The sequence below is a fragment of the Neomonachus schauinslandi genome, chromosome 7, assembly GCF_002201575.2.
Source record: "Neomonachus schauinslandi chromosome 7, ASM220157v2, whole genome shotgun sequence".
Classification (NCBI taxonomy): Eukaryota; Metazoa; Chordata; class Mammalia; order Carnivora; family Phocidae; genus Neomonachus; species Neomonachus schauinslandi.
Genome location: NC_058409.1, coordinates 135,525,687 through 135,545,323, shown reverse-complemented (window position 1 = coordinate 135,545,323; position 19,637 = coordinate 135,525,687). Strand labels below are relative to the sequence as shown.

The 19,637-nt window shown below is 35.3% G+C and overlaps 1 protein-coding gene across 2 annotated transcripts in view; it reads right to left on the bottom strand.

Moving 5' to 3' along the window:
* CDH18 (cadherin 18) overlaps nt 1-19,637 on the bottom strand; it is a 306,595-nt gene that overhangs the window by 45,996 nt on the left and 240,962 nt on the right. For both annotated transcript variants that reach the window (XM_021702504.1, XM_021702503.1), the window contains exon 7: nt 11,535-11,671. In XM_021702504.1, coding sequence (XP_021558179.1) covers nt 11,535-11,671 — 137 coding nt within the window. The remainder of the gene's footprint in view (nt 1-11,534; nt 11,672-19,637) is intronic.

Genomic DNA, 19,637 nt, shown 5'->3' with positions numbered 1-19,637 from the left:
CCATATGGTTCATAGAAAATATATCTTGTATCAACACATTTTTTTAATTGTTACGTGGTTTAGTATGTCATTAATGTCAATATATTTTGCTTTCTATGCTTGAAAATGGTATGTATTCTTTAGGGGCCCTGGGTGGCTCCGTCAGTTGAGCATCTGACTTTTTATTTTGGCTCAGATCATGATCTCAGGATTTCGGAATGGAACCCTGCATCAGGCTCTGTGCTCAGTGGGATGTCTGCTCCAGGATTCTCTGCTCCCCCTGCTCGCACTTTCTCTCTAAAATAAATTCTTTTATTTTAAAACTTTCTATATCTTTATATCTCATATGTGCCTATTACAAATAGCATAAGATGATTTTATTTTTCCTTACTACACTTCAGTATGGTAATTTTTTTTAATAGGAGGGTTTATTACAATTACACCACTTTGGTTATTAATATATATTTTTACCACTTCATTGTGTACTTCAAATTTGTCTTAAAATTTTTTTATCACTCCTAATATTATTTTCCAGTATTTTAAGGCTTTATCCTGTTATGTCTTCTAATTTTAAATCTGTATACTAAATTTATTTTCTTCTCTTAACCCAGAAATATTAACATGCTTGGGTATCTCCGGAAAATATAAGAACAATAAACATTTTACTCTTTCTATACATTGTAATAACTTTTAAGTGCTTTAATTTGGATCAAGTTTCTCAAATTTGTGCCTGTAAGTGATGATGGTGATGATGATGATGATGATGATGATATTTGTGGGTTTGTTAATCTGTCAAATTTGACATTTTGTTATTACAAAGAAAGGTGTTCTCATGTGTACCACTTTCTTTGTCATTATTCCTTATTGAAACTTACACCATCCTTTTGAGGTAATTTTCTTTCTTTTTAATGAATTATTCAACAGCAATGTACTTTCTCAATTTTGGTTGTTTGAAAGTTTTTCTGTATCACATATTTTATGTGTCTGTTATTACAGTTATTGAGGCCAAGGTGATCTAAAATGATTTGTAAGAAGTATCATATACACAATTTCTGATGGGTAACATTTTCACATTTTCATTCCCTCTACCCAGAACTAAAGTAAAAAGAGAAGATATGTATTACCTTTATCCTTTGTTTGGCAGTGTATGTATGTGTGTCTATCTTGAGTCATTCATTATGAGTATCATGTTTTAGAGTCTTAATTTATTTGGGAATATCTTATCTTAACAACACATGAAACAACAGACGTTGGAGAGGATGTGTAGAAAGGAGAACCCAGAGAATCCGCTTACTTGTGTAAGCACAAGTAAACAGAGCTTCAGGCAGAGGGAGAGGGAGAAGCAGGCTCCCCGCTGAGCAAGGAGCCCTATGCAGGACTCAATCCCAGGACCGTGGGATCACGACCTGAGCCGAAGGCAGATGCCTAACCGACTGAGTCATCCAGGTGTCCCTAAGAGTGGATTTTAAAGAGCATGGGGATAGAGAGTGCAGGGTGTGAATACAGGCATCTCTTTCAAGAAGTTTATCAGGAAAGGGAATCGGATAATACAGTTGTATCTGGCTTTGGAAACACTAAATCAAGGTAATTTCTCAGTTTTTGTTTGCTTGAGTACATTTTATTTTCAGATAGAATTAAAGCCTATTTTTGAGGACAGAGGAATTATGGAGGGGGAAAATGAAGTTAAAGGAGAGGAATTAATTGACAGTTCAGTGACTGAGTGAACAAAAGATGAGGATTTAGGGCCTACATGGAGGGGTGGCCATAAACATGGTGTGGAGTGCTCACTCACAGCACCTTGAAGGAAGCCAGATTTATAGAAACTAATGCCCACAATATTAGCTAGGCTTCTAGATCTGATGGCAGGAAACTGTGGAAACCCTTTTCTGATTGTTCTTTTTGATAAGCACTAGAGAGGCAAGATTATCTGATATATGTAAGGAAATTGGAAAAGGTATTGGAAATTTGAAGAGCCAGGAAAACTATAAAAGAAATATTTAGCCGTGCTGCAAATAATTGTTTCAGTTATTCAAGTTCCTTTTGAATAAAGACATTTGTTCCCATTCTTCTAGAATTTGATACTGAGTTTGGGATAGTGCAAATTTTAAGAACTCAAATGTATCGGCATATTACACAAAAAACAACAAAAAATAGAACATAGTATATATTATAATTGCATCACCCAAATTCTCCCCATGGGTAAAACTCAAAAGAGGTTTGAATGGAATTGGCCTGCAAGTAAAGATAAGAAACGGGCCTTGATGGGCCTGAGCCAATGTGAATAACCCCATACATTTTGCCATAATTTATCTACTTATGGGCACATATTATGTATTAAATACAATTTTTTTTAAAGATTTTATTTATTTATTTGAGAGAGAGAATGAGATAGAGAGAGCATGAGGGGGGGAGGGTCAGAGGGAGAAGCAGACTCCCCACTGAGCAGGGAGCCTGACGCGGGACTCGATCCCAGGACCCCAGGATCACGACCCGAGCCGAAGGCAGTCGTCTAACCAACTGAGCCACCCAGGCGCCCATATTAAATACAATTTTTAAAAACAGTGAATGGAGATTAAGTTCAGACCTAATTGGAGCAACATTTTTTAAAATATTTTACTTATTTATTTGAGAGAGCGAGCGAGAGAGAGCATGAGTAGGGGGAGGGGCAAAGGGAGAAGGAGAAGCAGACTCCCTGCTAAGCAGGGAACTGGAAGTGAGGCTCCATCAACCCCGCCCCCGCCCCGGATCATGACCTGAGCTGAAGGCAAATGCTTAACCCACTGAGCTACCCAGGCACCCCTGGAGCAATATTTGTAATGAATGTCTGAAGTGACAATTTATCTCACTGTGGATGTGAATGAGGATGCGTGAAATCCAGTTTCAGGTGGCATTCATCCTGTTACCATACAGCAAGTTAGCACAGGCCTTCTTGCTTGTTCCTATAATATAGCAACACTAAAGTAAAAGATGAGATACCAAGGAATGCAAAAAAGAAAAAATCACAGAAAAATATTTATAGGGACCTGATCAAAGTAACCCTGAAGCCTGATTTACCTATGAACTTTACAGGTATGTGGGCCAATAAATTTCTTTTAAATTTAGAACAAATTTAATTATTTTTAGATATTTTGTACATATCTGTTCCATGGCAACAGGTAATTAATACACTAACATATACATTATAAACAAATATTTCATAAAAGTATTTTGTTTTATTACTTTTGATCCTTGGTTAAAGCAATACCAATTTCTTTGGGTGCTCTTCCGTTTGTCTGCTAGGAAAAAAGTGTCAAATAGGATCCTTTTGTATGTTAAGGGGAATTACTGATATGAACACACTTGTGAAAGGCAATTTATTATATCAAAATAAGCACGCTGACAATAGAAAAACAATGTGTAGAAGCTAGAGGGACTTAAAGCCACTCACTCTTCAGTAATGGAATTTTGTATTGGTAGATGCCGCTGCTAACAAAAATTTATTTCAGGCAAAGAGGAATGAATTCATAAAATCTAAATTTAATTTCCATCACCTAAAGTTACAATTAGATTAAATTTGAAATTTGTGGGTCCTAATCTTTGAATATGTTTGCATGAGAATCGAGGAAAAAAAAAAAAAAAACAAGAGTCAACAAATAAACAGCCGTGAACATTGGTTTCTAGACTGAGTTATGCATATAATTTGTTTAGAGAAGTGAAACAGAGAGCTGAAGAAAACATTGTAACAGTGCAAAAAACAAGTAGTGCTGTTCTTTAATTTGTGAACTCTGGTAAGACCTGAAACCTTTTAGACTTATTAGAAGTATGAATACAGTACCAGCTCCCTGACTTTGGCTCCTTTGGAAATACAACTGTCAGCCAAGCAATGAACAATGGGGGTCCCATTTCAGGGTATTGATCAGGATACGCTCTCACATATGGTGCACAGAACAAGGAGAAATAGTTAGAGAAATAGATATTTTAGGCAAAATGGGAAATATATATAATTTAGTGATCATTGAACTGTGTAGTAAGTCATGAAGTTTTTGGGCAGTAAAGGTAGGTACAGAAATGAAGGACAAAAAGTATTCATGTATCTAACACAATTTGATGTGTCAGGAAATGTTCTTAGTATTTGTGGATACTATGATAAAGATAAATTAGACCTGATTTTTAGATTTGGGATGTTCACAATCTAGTAGAGGGGAAAAATATTACAATAAAATGTGATAAGTGCCATATTTAAATCTAATAAGAGATAAGTGCTCGATTCAGCCATGCATAAAGTTAGAATATAGAAGGAGAAGCTGTAAAATTTGCCTAAGAGGTTGAGGAAGATTTCACAGATGTTGTGACATATGAAATAGTTCTTAAAAGTAAATAGATGTTTGTAAAGCAGAACAGAACGAGCAGAGGGCATTGAGAGATGAAGGGATTATATAATTATTGAAAGAACATGGCCTGTTTGAGGATCTGTGACTAAAAGTATGATATACGTTTTTCTGAGAATTAAGCTGAGAACAGACAGGGCCAAATTTTATAAAGAAAAATTCAGGACGTATGTGTGTACTCATGCCTTTGGTATTAGTACTAAATGGAGCTATGACATAAATTAAGTTGTGATTGGAAGCAATGTTTCTTAATAATAATTTACTTTAGAATAGCCTAAGCCAGTGATTTCCAAACTTTAACATGCAATAAAACCCTAGATACTGGACTACAACAAGTTTCTATTTCATGGTGTGTCCAGATATTTGGTCAGACGCTTTTCTGTTTGTTTCTATGAGGGTGTTTTTGAATTAAATTAACATTTAAATTGGTAAACTAAACGGGCATCTGGCTGGCTCAGTTGGTAGAGCATGTGACTTGATCTTGGGGTCATGAGTTCGAGCCCCATGTTGGGTGCAGAAATTATTTAAATAAGTAAATAAATCTTAAAAAAAAAAAGATAGACTAAAACACATTGTTCTTCATGTGAGTGGGCCTTATCCAATCAGTTGAAGACCTGACTAGAAAAAAAAGGCTGACCTTCCCTTGAATAAGAGAAAATTCTTTTGCCTGATTGCCTTTAAACTAAGATAGTGGCTTTTTCTGGTTTTGGCTTTTGGACTTGACCTGGGACATTGGCTCTTCAGAGTTTTGACTTCCCAGCTTCAATAACTGCAGGAACAAATTTCTTAAAATAAATCTCTTTATTGATTCTGAATCCTTCTAGATTCAAATCCTATTGGCTCTGTTTCTCTGTAGAACTCTGACTAATACAGGTACAGTTGGAAACAGAATGCAGGCTAACCTTTACTCATCCTTCATCACAAGACTGAATCCATGCAGGGGCACCTGGGTGGCTCAGTCGTCAAGCATTTGCCGTCGCCTCGGGTCATGATCCCAGGGTCCTGGGATCGAGCCCCGCATCGGGCTCCCTGCTCAGCGGGAAGCCTGCTTCTCCCTCTCCCACTCCCCCTGCTTGTGTTCCCTCTCTCGCTGTGTTTCTCTCTCTGTCAAATAAATAAATAAAATCTTAAAAAAAAAAAAAAAAAGACTGAATCCATGCATTATCCTGTCTATTAAACCTTCACTGATCCTCTTAGGGAGGCTAAACTACCATGGTGTTATGTTTCTCTAGCCCCTAAAAACCTATTGCCACAATAATTATCCATAGTGCAATCATCTATTTACCTTGTTTTCTGCATGAGCTTCTTGAATTGCTCCAAAGTGAAATAGGGTCCTCAGTATCCTTACTGCCTAACATACGATACTGCCAGGCAAGTATCATTTATTAATATATTTTGAGTGAATTAATCAATGTGTAGTTTAGGATAGAAATGATAAATTATACCATACCAAAGTATTGGAATGGTGGCTAAGAAAGTAGAAAATGCCAAGTAAAAAGAGAATGATTAATATAGTCAAATATCACAAAGAAATCACGGAGTGATCAGAAATGAAAAGTACTCATTGGTTTAGCTATTAGTAAATTATGATCATAACATCAATTTCTGAAAAGCAGTGTGGATAAAATTATACATTATCTTGACCTGAGGCATAAATAAGGAAATGGTAGCTATTTACTTGAGAAAACTATATTAATAACTATATATCGAGTGCCTAAAAGTCTCACTATTTTACTAGAGAGTCATATAAAAGGAAAAGTAAGTCATAGCATACAACCTTGAAAGAATATTTATTATCCAGTAAAAAGAATAAGCTTTCATTTTTCTCTTTCTTTTCTTTTCTTTCTTTCTTTTTTTTTTTTTTTAAGATATTTTAGGGTTATCATAGGCACAATTCTAAAGATGACAGAATAAGATTCCTGTTCCTTGTTCATTCAACCAAACATGAATCTAGGTACTGCTGTGAAAAGATTTTGTTGATGTAAAGTCCCAATTCAGTTCACCTTAAAATACAGAAATTATCTGTGTGGGCCTGACCCAATAAGGTGGATACCTTTATTTTTATTTTATTATTATTGTTATTATTATTATTATTATTATTATTATATATTTTTTTAGAGACAGAGAGAGCATGCATGTGTGGGTGTAGGGTGGGGAAGGGCAGAGGGAGAGGGAGAGAGAGAATACTAAGCAGACTCCATGCCCAGCATGGAGCCAGATGGAAGTGGGGCTTGATCCCTGAGATCATGACCTGAGTGAAATCAAGAGGTGATTACGTAACCAACTGAGCCACCCAGGCACCCCAAGTGGATACCTTTGAGAGCAGAGACTTCCCAGCTGGTAGCAGAAGAGAAAGTCAAAGAGATTCAAAGGAGCAAAAGGACTTGACACACTGTTGGTTGTTTGAAGAAGGAAAAAAACACATGAGGAGAAATGCAGGCAGCCTCTAGGAGAAGAAAGCTGCCCCAGCTGACAAGGGATGAAAATGGAGACATTGGGGCGCCTGGGTGGCTCAGTCATTAAGCGTCTGCCTTCGGCTCAGGTCATGATCCCAGGGTCCTGGGATCGAGCCCCGCATCGGGCTCCCTGCTCAGCGGGGAGTCTACTTCTCCCTCTCCCACTCCCCCTGCTTGTATTCCCTCTCTTGCTGTGTCTCTCTCTGTCAAATAAATAAATAAAATCTTTAAAAAAATAAAAAATAAAAAATAAATAAAAAAAGAAAATGGAGACATTACAACTACGTCTTAAGGAAGTAGACCCAGGCAATGAGAAGAATAAGCATTAAAGCAGATTCTTCCCCAGAGCCTCCAGATAAGAGCCTAGCCCAGCTGACACATGACTTCAGTCTTGCCAGACTTTAAGCAAGGAATCCAGTTGAACCTACCTGGACCTCTGACCCACAGAAATCATGTGGTTATTTGCTACTCCAAACCAGAAATGTAATAGAAATTTCTAAGTAGCTAAATTATGGATTACATGAAGGGAAGGCATTGTTACCTGTAACAGAAATATTCCAGGTATTTATTTGGAAAGCACTCTTCCTCAACAACTGTGATATGTGATGAGAATACAACACTTTCTACTTCTCTAATCGAAGGCAGCTTATTGAATTCATCTGATTCTTAGTGTCTTCATTAAAATCCTAGAAATAATCTTCTGTCACAGAATGCATTTTAAAGATAAATAACAAAATAAACCTCAATTAGTTAAAATATCTAACCCAAACTTGGATTCAATGAATATCAGCTTCCCTTAAAGGCCATATTAGGAAGAACACAGATCTAGGAGTCAGAATACTTAGATTCATATTTCGTATGAGTCCCAATTTCCTTATCTATAAAATGAAAATAATACCCATCCTTTCTATTCCAGAGATTTTTATTAGGATGACACATCTGTAAAAATACAGTGTACAAAAGCAAGATAGCTATCAGTTATTCACCAGTAGCAGGGAAGGATATCATAGACCAGACACATATTTTCTGTCTTTACCATATGATGAGGCAGCTGAATAGTCACTTGGACTTAGAACCAAAGGATAAAAGAAAGCAGACTCAAACACCATGTAAATAAGAACTGCACTGCATTTGGGCCCTACCTACATGTTGAGAGGCCCACACACTTTTTGTGACACCCCATATTCTCACATCAGTCCCTTAGCATGTGCCCTGTTCCCCTGGAGGAAGGGGATTTTTTTTTTTTTTCCAGTGCACAGAACTGGTTTTTTTTTATTATTATTTTTTAAACAAATTTTATTTATTTATTTATTTATTTATTTATTTATTTATTTAAATAATAGCCAACTTTTATCACAGGCTTCTTATTTTCTCTTAAATCCTGCTTCATTGTTTCATCTGCCCAGAAGGGGCACCTTTGTCTTACTTGCACAACACTCTAGGTAGGCCAAAAAAAAAAAGTTCTTTAAAATATTAACTTCTAAATGTCATTCCATAGCACACCAAGTTCCTCAGAAACTTACATTAAGAACAGTTCTAAAAACCTGATTTCAATTCTGCAAAAGAATGCCAAGCGAATGAAGCAACGAGTCACAGACTGGGAGAAAATATCTGTAAAATACACATCTGATGGACTACTTTCTAAAACATACACAGAACTCTTATTACTGATGAGAAAACAAAACCTGATTAAAAATGGGGCCAAAGATCTTAACAGACACCTCATCAAAGTAGACAGACAGATAGCAGATAAATGTATGGAAAGATGTTGCATATATACGTCATCAGAGAAATGCAAAATAAAGCAACAATGAGATGCCACTCTATACCTTGGAGTCACCCAAATCTAACGGCAAATGCTGATGAGTATGTGGAACAACAGGAACTCTCATTCATTGCTGGGGAGAATTCAAAATGGCATAACCACTCTGGAAAAGTTTGTCAGTTTCTTACAAAGCTAAATATAACCTTAGTTTGACCCACTAATCGCACTCCTTGGAATCTACCAGAAGGAAGTGAAAACTTCTGTGCATATAAAAACCTACACATGAATGTTTTTATTGTTGTAGTTGATTCATAATTGCCAAAACGTGGAACCAACCAAGATGTCCTTCAGTATGTGAATGGATACACAAACTGTGGTACATTCAGACAATGGAATGTTATTGAGTATTAAAAAGAAATGAACTATCAAGCCATAAAAAGACATGGAAGATCTTTACTTATTACTTATTACTCTTCCCTTATTACTAAGGGAAGAAGCCAATCTTAAAGGCTACATATTGTATATTTTTTTAATTTATTTTTTATTTTTTTTTAAGATTTTATTTATTTATTTGAGACAGAATGAGAGAGAGAGAGAGCACATGAGAGGGGGGAGGGTCAGAGGGAGAAGCAGACTCCCCGCTGAGCAGGGAGCCCGATGTGGGACTCGATCCTGGGACTCCAGGATCATGACCTGAGCCGAAGGCAGTCGCCTAACCAACTGAGCCACCCAAGCGCCCAAGGCTACATATTGTATAATTCAAACTATATGACATTCTGGAAAAGGAGAAACTATGGAGCCAGTAAAAAACAAAACAAAACAAAACAAAACAAAACAAAACAAACACACAAACAAAAAACACAGTGGTTACCGGAGATCAGGGTGAGTAGAGATGGATAGGCAGTACACATGGGGTTATTAGTGCAAGGAAAACACTGTGTATGATACTATAATAATGAATACATACCACCATACTTTTATCTAAACCCACAGAATACCAGGAATGAAACTTAAGCTAATCTATAGACTTTGGATGATGATGATGTGTCAAAGGTGTTACAAATATATCACTCTGGTGGAGGATGTTCATAATGGAGGGTGTTATGCATGTGTAGGTGTGGGGACTATTTGGAAAATCTCTGTACCTACCTCTTAATTTTGCCGTAGACCTAAAACTGCTCTACAAAAAAATAAAGCCTTTAAAAAATCCATTTTATAAAAAACAGCAAGTACATTTCCAAAACAGGATATACTAGTAAATGCTTTTCTAATGTGGCTGAATTTGAGGTTAATGTTTACAAGCAACTGTATACAGAAGGGCCCCCAGTGATATTTAATAAAGCAATTATGCCAAGCAATTGGTGTATGAATGTGCACTTCCTAAAGAAGTCTCCAATATGTCTATAAAACCTTAACTATTGCTCATTCTTTCTACATATCCATTTATAATTAGGATTGAATTATTTTTAGTAATGCTTATTGAGGTGTCCCTAAGGCTATTTTTTTAAAATTATCATCTATATAATTGAGTATAATGCGATCTACTATACCTTTTTACTTAGTAGGTATGCATTAACTAATTTCCCATATGAAGTACTAACAAATAGTAAAAAAAAAAAAAAAGAAAAGAAATATAACTTATTAAGTATGTATTTAAGATGTTACTTAAGTAAAAACGAGCATTCCTTTCAGTGATCATTGCAAATAATATAATTTTCATGGTACATATGAACTGATGTATATTCACAAATTAGTTTCTACTTGATGCAAATATTATTTGGACTAAGGTGATATTTAGAAGTAATCTAAAGTATGGTTTCTTATTGAAATACCTCTGGAGTGACATTTGAATTTATTTTAAAGTAAGTTCCTGTTTTTTCTAACAAATATCATTTTCTCCAGGGATTCTTCCCTTCCATCTTCTATATTTGGAGCCTGTTTCCCAAAAGTGCATAATCTTTTCTGAATCTTTTTCAATGCCCTTATCATTTCTTGGATATATTAACCCATTAATTCCTTTATTTTTTCAACTGATACTGAATGAGCTCTTATCATTTGACAGTCATTTAATTGTCATTAGGTGACAAAGAGCATGCAATTCTACTCCTAGTCTGGTTATTTTGAATATGAAAATTAACCAGAATGATCATAAATGAATCCACTCATGTATTCTTTATAACAATCATTTAAAAGTAACTAGTGAATGTTATTTTCAAAGAGAATATTATGTTGAAAAAATTATCTAAATGGAAACCACTTGAGCTAATTTTGCAGATGTAAAAACATAAAAATTCAGGCAGGATATAAAAGGCTGGAGTAGTCTAATTATTGACTGGTAACAGAGGACATTATGAAAGTGCATAAACCATAAGGAGCTATCACCCCATACCCACTAGAATGATTATAATCAAAAGATACATAACAATAAATACTGGTAATCATATAGAGAAATTGGAATCCTCACTGCTTTTTGGAATGTAAAATGTAGCTACTTTGGAAAACAGTCTGGCAGTTCATCAAATAATTAAATACAGAGTTTCTATGTGACTGAGCTATCTCACTTCAGGGTATATACCCAAAAGAAATAAAAAACATGTCTATGAAAAGCTTTCGTATTAATGCTCACAGCAATATTTTTCATGGTAGGCAAGCAGTGGAAACCACCCACAGAGCGAGCCTCACAATTAGGAGGCAAACCGGATATTTTGACTCAGGGATGGGGATGAAGTGTTCTGTGATGTCAATTTTCCACCAGTATGCTAAGATTAAAGCAAAAAAAAAAAGTATGAGATTTATTCACTGCATCTGACAATGAGTAACTGCATCTAATACATTCTGTACACTCTGCTAGATGCTGGATGCCGGCACCACAAATAAAAATGGTGAGAGCCCTGCTCCCGAGAAAATCTCGGTATAAATCTTCATGTAAAAGTGACATCTTTTTTTATGATACATAAAGTAGTTTACCATTTTCCGAAGCAGCAACTGTGATGTTGTACCATGAAGTTTCTTCTCTATCAAGGACCTTTGTAGTCCTAATGGTTCCCGTATTGGCATCAATGTTGAAACATCTGTCATCTTCAGCACTGTAGTCAATGAAGTACCTAGGGAAAAAAACAGATAGCTCTTCTTTTCACTTGATAATATAACGAAGAAAGTAAAACTAAGACAAGGGCAGTATTAAATCAGATATATTCAAATATTTAAATGTATATTTTTAGTTTCTGTATTTGCCTCCTAAGATTTGCCTGGCAACTTTATATTTGCATAGAACTGACATCAATTATTTTTGTCTGCCAACCCTTAATTAATGTTTACTCTAATTACTAATTCAAATTAAAAAAAAAAACACCTTTCTGAATTCCATTAATAGAACAGTAGATAGTAGGAACTTTGGGATTAATAAGGGAGAGACAAAAAAAAAAAATTGCCCCTGGGAAGTCTATAGTACTTTGGAAAACAAAACAAAACAAAACATTAAATCTTTAATGAAACTTCTCATTGCTACATATACAAAATTTTTAGGATAGTAGGAGATGTCAGAGATTAGTTTATCCCGGAGTTTCGTTATAGCTGACATTTGAAGATAAATATAAAATAAAAATCAAAACATTTCAATTAATTATCATTGTATCTGCATCACCTAGCCCCTTGTTGAGTGAGAAAATGAGAAAACAACTAAATGAGAGGTAGGTTGCATTATTGCCTACAAATCATCTTCCATCTCCAATGCATAAGATGTTTCAGATTTTTCTCACATTAGATTTTGCCTCCAGCCTACTTTAGCAAATAGATGAACACCGGGTATTTGTAGGTGTCCAATCACTAAATTGTACACCCAAAGCTAATATTACACTGTATGTTAACTAACTGGAATTTAAATAAAAACTAAAAAAAAAAAAAAAGAATGAGGTGAAAAGTGATTGAAAGTAATCATCATCATCATTGAAAGTGATGGTGTCCTGTTCCATATTTGGGCCAAGGTTTCATAAGACTTTGCCTATTCTTCCTTATGCCCTGCCACTGACACAAAAAGAACATGCTGGGGCTAGTCCACTAGTCCCAGAAGGAAGATGAGAGACACAAGGACAAAGTTGTTCCAGTTCAGGTACCCCATCCTAGAGGAGAGCTACCTAGTAAATGAGCAGATGCATTATTGAATGCACTGGAGTTAAGCAGAGCTGGCGAATAGAAGCCAGCCTAGTTTAGCTGGTCTTCAACTAGTTCAGGCACATACACAATGGTTATAAATTACTCATTTCTTTTCTTTCTTTCTCTCTTTTTTAAAAAGATTTTTATTTATTTATTTGTCAGAGAGAGAGACAGAGAACACAAGCAGGGGGAGCAGCAGAAGGAGAGGGAGAAGCAGGCTCCTCACTGAGCAAGGAGCCCGATGTGGGACTCAATCCCAGGACCATGGGATCATGACCTGAGCCGAAGGCAGACGCTTAACAACTGAGCCAGCCAGGCATCCCTCTTTCTTTCTTTTGTAACTACTTGTTTCTCTGCCTCTAAGTTTTGGAATTTTACATTATCCAGCAACAGTTTATTCACATAAATATGAATTAAAAATATAGTAAACAGTCATAATATTCTCTAGAAATGTTCCAAACTATTTCTAGAACTATTGAAGGAAGTGTTTCCTCCTTAAATCTCAAATACTTCTCCCCTCTTCCTTAACCTCAGCTTAAGTAACATTTCATCTAGACCTGCAGAACAAAAATGAACTGATTAGGCACAAAGTACTAGGGGAAGAATATTTGAAATCCAGGAAACCAAAATGACCCTGAGATCATGACCTGAGCCGAAACCAAGAGTTGGACACTTAACCGACTGGGCCACCCAGGCACCCCCACTGTGGCTACTTTGATTCTTAGATTGCAGAAAGTTAAAAACAATTCAGAAAAGAAATGATGTCATCTTGAATAAAGGTGGAAAAAGTAAGAAAATGGACAGAACTGTAAAAAATAATGCTATATATTGAATACAGCCTATAAAACTTTTTATTTGAGTGGCATTAGTAAAGGGGGAAATTACAAATGATTCAATTTAGTGTGTTTTGTGTGTTTGTGTGTGTATGTGTGTTTGAGCTACCATGTAATTGATAAACCTATTTACTGAGCTGAATAGAGGTAGGAGAAACAAACAAACAAACAAACACCCTTTGGGAGAAAAAAAAAAAAAAACAACTGGAAAGTAATCAATGATTTTGACACATTAGGCCTTAGAAGCCAATTAGATAAACGTGTGGAATAAAAACTAGAGAACTGGATATGGGGGCAGAGTTTAAGTTCACTTTCTGAACAGGAAATATCCATTTGAGATATATCAGCCTAAATTTAAGGTTATGGGAAAGGCATGATTTCATCTGGGAGAGAACTATAGGAGAAAAGTGAAATATTGAGCACTCTAGCACCCAGACTTTTGAGCCTAAAACAGCCCAGCATATGTCCAAGAGTGGGTGCTAGCAAAAGGAGAGGAAGAGTCCAGGAGAGGAGGCAAAGAGGGAGTGGGTGGCACAGGAGCCAAGAAAGGAGAATGTTTCAAATGAACAATTATAATGAATCCTACTAAGAGGCTGAGTGAGGTTAGTAAGGGTTATTGGATTTGGGAAGATGGACATCATTAGTTAACTTGAAAAGAATAGTTTCAATAAAATATAAACTGTTTTTTTTGTTTTTGTTTTTAACAGTGAATTCAAGAATATATTGAATGTGAATCTGTGAAGCCCGAGTCAGGAAATACAATACCATGCCTCTCCTAGGTGTAATGTATTAACAGAGTATATAGAACACGGTGCAAAAGTGTGAAACCTTATAACAACCTGTGGATACACATGCACACACATGACAGAAGATATTAATAGCATCATGCAGATCAAAACTGTAGAGCATCCTAAGAAATCCCATTCAATGAAAGTAACACCTTACAGAGCTAGAATACAACCCTTGCAACTGTGTGATCAAAAGAAGAACTAGATCATTTTGCATAGATTGTTCTAATAATAACTGTATGTTAGTTGAAGAAAGCTGAAACTAAAGAAGGAATTTAAACAGGAAGAGGTACAGGTATAAAGCAAATCTGATTCAGAGAAAAGACAGGAGATCCAGACACTACAGAACAGTGGGAAAGAGCAATGTCATCGGGCTTTCCTGAAGCATTAGGTCCTTGTGCACTGAAACTGATTTTGACTTGAGTTTATATCACAAAAAGATCCTTCTCATAATATTCTTTTTCCAGAGACACTGATGTTGAGAATGAAGGCAGGATTGCCTTAAAGATGTGAGAAGTTTCATCACACAAAAAATGATAACTTCCTTTAAAATATATCAGTTGGAAAACTGGTTATCACATCATCTAAAGTTAGTTGTCATTAACCTGCCTTCAAGACACTTTCCATTTTTCGGTACCCTAAGAACCATGATTTCTGTATTGGAAAATTATATCTAAAGTTAAAACATACTCAATTCCAAAGTTTCCTGCATCAACTATCAGCAAAACTCAGATTACATTGTTATCAACACACCCCTATGAAATATGGGATGACATGCCTCATCTTAGAAATCTGCTAGCTACAGAACTGTCGGTGTGGAAAAAAAAATTGGGGGGGGGGCGCCAGGGTGGCTCAGTTGGTTGAGTGTCCAACTCTTGATTTAGGCTCAGCTTATGATCTCAGGGTTCTAAGATGGAGCACTCAGTGGAGAGTCTGCTTGTCCCTCTCTCTCAAATAGATAAATAGAATCTTTTTTTAAAAATTAGATTTCTTCTGTTTCCAAGCTAAATTAAGACTAAGACATGGATAGTGTTTGTATCAGGGCAATCTACTCTCTTTTAGGCACTTCACACAGACTTTCTAATGTAAATGCTAGCAGCATTCTGAAAGCATACTTTCAGAATAAAAATGCTTTTATTTGAATTAAAAAATATGTTTAAATATTTTTTAAATGGTAGGTATAATGCTAGGTATGTGTTTTCAGTTTCATGTTATTTACTTGTTAGCTTTCTCTGTGACCTAACTCTCCTGAGAAATCTACAATTTAAGGGCTAGATATTAGGGGATGCTTGGATGCAGAGTCTTGAACGTGGAGTTGCAATTGAATTTCAACTCAAGTAGAACTAAAGAGTTCTGCTTTACTCTAACCTTGGATTTCTGCCTAACCATACAAATAAAAACTGGAAAAAAAAAGAAAAAATGAAAATGTAAGAGAAAAGAAACGATTTAAAACTATTTTGGGGTTTTAAATGTAGAATCATTCACTGCTAATGATTTAAAATTAGGGAAATAGCACGGATCCATAAAAATGTTTATCAAACAAATAAAAAGTAGATGAAAATATTCTCAGTAGGTAACTTTTTAAAATATTTTCATAATAAAATCCATTTGCTTCCTTCCATAAACCTTCAAAAAGGTCAACACAACATCTTAATACTTTATGAACTCATATATGAATATTTAGATTTTTTTATAATGCTAATGTTAATTTGACATTTTCAGGGATATATAACAAGCATAAAATCAAGTAGCCATTTGTGTAGATGATGTAAATTATAAATTGGGATTAATGATAAAACCTGAGAGAATAGTTCTGAGAAGTTTTTTAAAAAATAATATTGTCCATTGCTATAAAAAATGAACTAGCATAAACTGAGGCAAGAGTATATATAACTTGGCAAGATGTTATTCTTCAAATTCTACTTTGTCTCTTCATATAAGACTATCCAGGGATGATAGATAAGATTGAAAAGAAATACTCATACATGAATTATTTACAAAAGCTATCTAATAAGAAGTAAAGAAAGCTCACATTCATGGAGCACTCACAGTGTACCATAATATACTTTAAATGTTTTCTATATATTAGATCATTATAAACTCAAAACAACTGCACAAGACAAGTACTATTAATAGCCCCTTTTTACAGAGGAGTAAAGTGAGGTATGGAGCGATGAAGAATTTTATTCAATATCATGAAGCTAGTTAGGGCAAGTGATTAAAATACAATTTAAGTCCATCAAGTAATATTTATAAGCTCCCTTATTTTATTTTATTTTAAAAAATTTTTTTAGGATCCTATCACTGTTATTTTATTTTATTTTTTAATTTTATAATGTTATGTTAGTCACCATACAATACATCATTAGTTTTGATGTAGTGATCCATGATTCATTGTTTTCATACAACACCCAGTGCTCCATGCAGTACGTGTCCTCCTTAATACCCATCACCGGGCTAACCCATCCCATCCCCCCACCCGCCTCCCTGCTAAAACCCTCAGTTTATTTCTCAGAGTCCATAGTCTCTCATGGTTTGTCTCCCCCTCTGATTTCCCCCCCTTCATTTTTCCCTTCCTTCTCCTAATGTCCTCCATGCTATTCCTTATGTTCCACAAATAAGTGAAACCATATGATAATTGACTTTCTCTGCTTGACTTATTTCACTTAGCATAATCTCCTCCAGTCCCATCCATGTTGATGTAAAAGTTGGGTATTCATCCTTTCTGATGGCTGAGTAATACTTCATTATATATATGGACCACATCTTCTTTATCCATTCATCTGTTGAAGGGCATCTCAGTTCTTTCCACAGTTTGGCTATTGCAGACATTGCTGCTATGAACATTGGGGTGCATATGGCCCTACTTTTCACTACATGTGTGTCTTTGGGGTAAATACCCAGGAGTGCAATTGCTGGTCATAGGGTAGCTCTATTTTTTAAATTTTTGAGGAATCTTCATACTGTTTTCCAAAGTGGCTGTACCAACATGCATTCCCACCAATACTGTAAGAGGGTTTCCCTTTCTCCACAACCTCTCCAACATTTGTTGTTTCTTGCCTTGTCAATTTTTGCCATTCTAACTGGTGTAAGGTGGTATCTCTGTGTGGTTCTGATTTGAATTTCCCTGATGGCTAATGATGATGAACATTTGTTCATGTGTCTGTTAGCCATTTGTATGTCTTCTTTTGCGAAGTGTCTGTTCATGTCTTCTGCCCATTTTTTGACTTGATTATTTGTTTTTTTTTGGGGTGTTGAATTTGAGTTCTTTATAGATCTTGGAAGTATTTAAGGCTTTATCTATTCATTCAAAAGTATTTATTTGAAGGAGCACAAGTAAAGAATGAGGGATATTTAAGAGAGGAAATAATAAGACCTGGGAATTAAACATGATTTAGTTAGGGAAACAGAAAAGGGAAGAATTTGCAAACTAACATGATCAATACTCAGAGTTTAAAATCAGAGACAAAGGACACTTGGGTGGTTCATTCGGTTAAGCGTCTGCCTTCGGCTCAGGTCATGATCCTAGGGTCTTTGGATCAAGTTCCCTTGGGCTCAGGTCATGATCCCAGGGTCCTGGGATTGAGTTCTGCGACATTGTCCCTGCTCTACGGAGAGTCGGCTTCTCCCTCCTCCCCTCATCCCACTCATTCTCTCAATCTCTGTCTCTCGCAATAAATAAAATATTTTAAAACAAAACAAAACAAAAATCAGAGACAAGAGTAAAATTCTAAACAAAACAAGGCTTCAGAAGTGGTTTTTGCAGCGATGACTAGAGAGGCATCTTCAAAGGCTAAATACACAGAAAGGCTCTTGAAGATACATAGAAAAGAAAAAAGAATGTGTAGGGGACTTTATCAAGAAGAAAATTTCCGATTTTCAGATACTTTAGAGACAATAACCTCTTGAGGCCGCTGAAAAATATCTATATTCTTTTTCTCTGTCTACAAGATGTAGATCCTGGCCTTGATTTATTCAAAACACAAAGATGAACTCTATGGAAATTTGCCTCTAAAATAGATCCAGCATATGTGTGAAAATGGTGTTAAGCACTAAAGAAATTTACACACGTTTGGAAACCAAGTAAATGTGATGCTCATAAATCTAAACCACTTCTTAGCTCTGTGACTTAATCAATATATCACCTCTCTGAATTTTCTTTGTAAGCAAAATGCAGATATGACCTACATCCTAATTTTATTGTGAGGATTAAGTGAGGTAATATTTGAAAGCATTTTATGGTTGGATATCAAATGATAGGCCTTAATAGATAAATATCATTGTTTCAATGTCTTTTAGGATGGTTTTATGTCTTGGAAACCTTGAGTCTATTTTGATTAGAAAGTTCACAAATAGTAAGTGCTGTTTTTTGTTTGTTAGTTCTTTTCTGTTTTGTTTTTCTGGCAAAGTGTTGTAAGCACAATAGGATCTGAATAAGGATTATTATTGAAGGAACAAGATTTTCCATGTAAATAGCATGAACTACTGTTTGTTTCTAAAAAATCTATCAGAGAATGAAATTATCTGTAATTCCTTATTTGGTGCATATGAGTCATTTTCATTTGGAAACTATATGAGAATAAAGCTCTTTTGCTTTCACTCATTATATTATAGGTGTATGACTTTGGCTCATAAGTGAATCAATAAACTAATCAATTATTCAACAAATATAAAGAACATGTTGATACCTAGTATGAAATTAATTAAGGCATTTCATAGTAGCTTTTACTTCTTTTATACCCATTTTGGTAGAAACAATCAAGCCAATAAGTCATCATACTTCACTTATTTAGAGCAGTATATTTTCATATAGAGACAGTTTTTTTTTATGCGTTTCTAGTATCTTTCATACATACTCCTAATATTATATTTGAAATTTGTTAGGTTAATTTAGGAAACTTTTTTTTTAAAGAGTGCTTAGCTTACTTTCATCTGTCATCAAGAAATACCTAAATATTGAAAAAGGACAGATTCATTTATACTTCCCACAGTATTTCACTGAACTCATTGTTCTAGATATAATTTTAAGACATAATACAGTGACACTCCATAGTATATCTAGTTAATTCCTGGGACCAATCTACAGGCATATTTGGTCAAAGGTAAGCATGACAGAGGAAATGTTGAGGCAGATACAAGGCTACTCTAATATGATGATTATGACACATCATTAGATCTCTACCACCACTATGTGTTCACTGCATTCTGCAAGAATCATCATTGTAATCATGAATCATCAAGGTAACATCTATATTAAATGCTATTTGGGAAATTATATGATCAACGATCAATAAGAT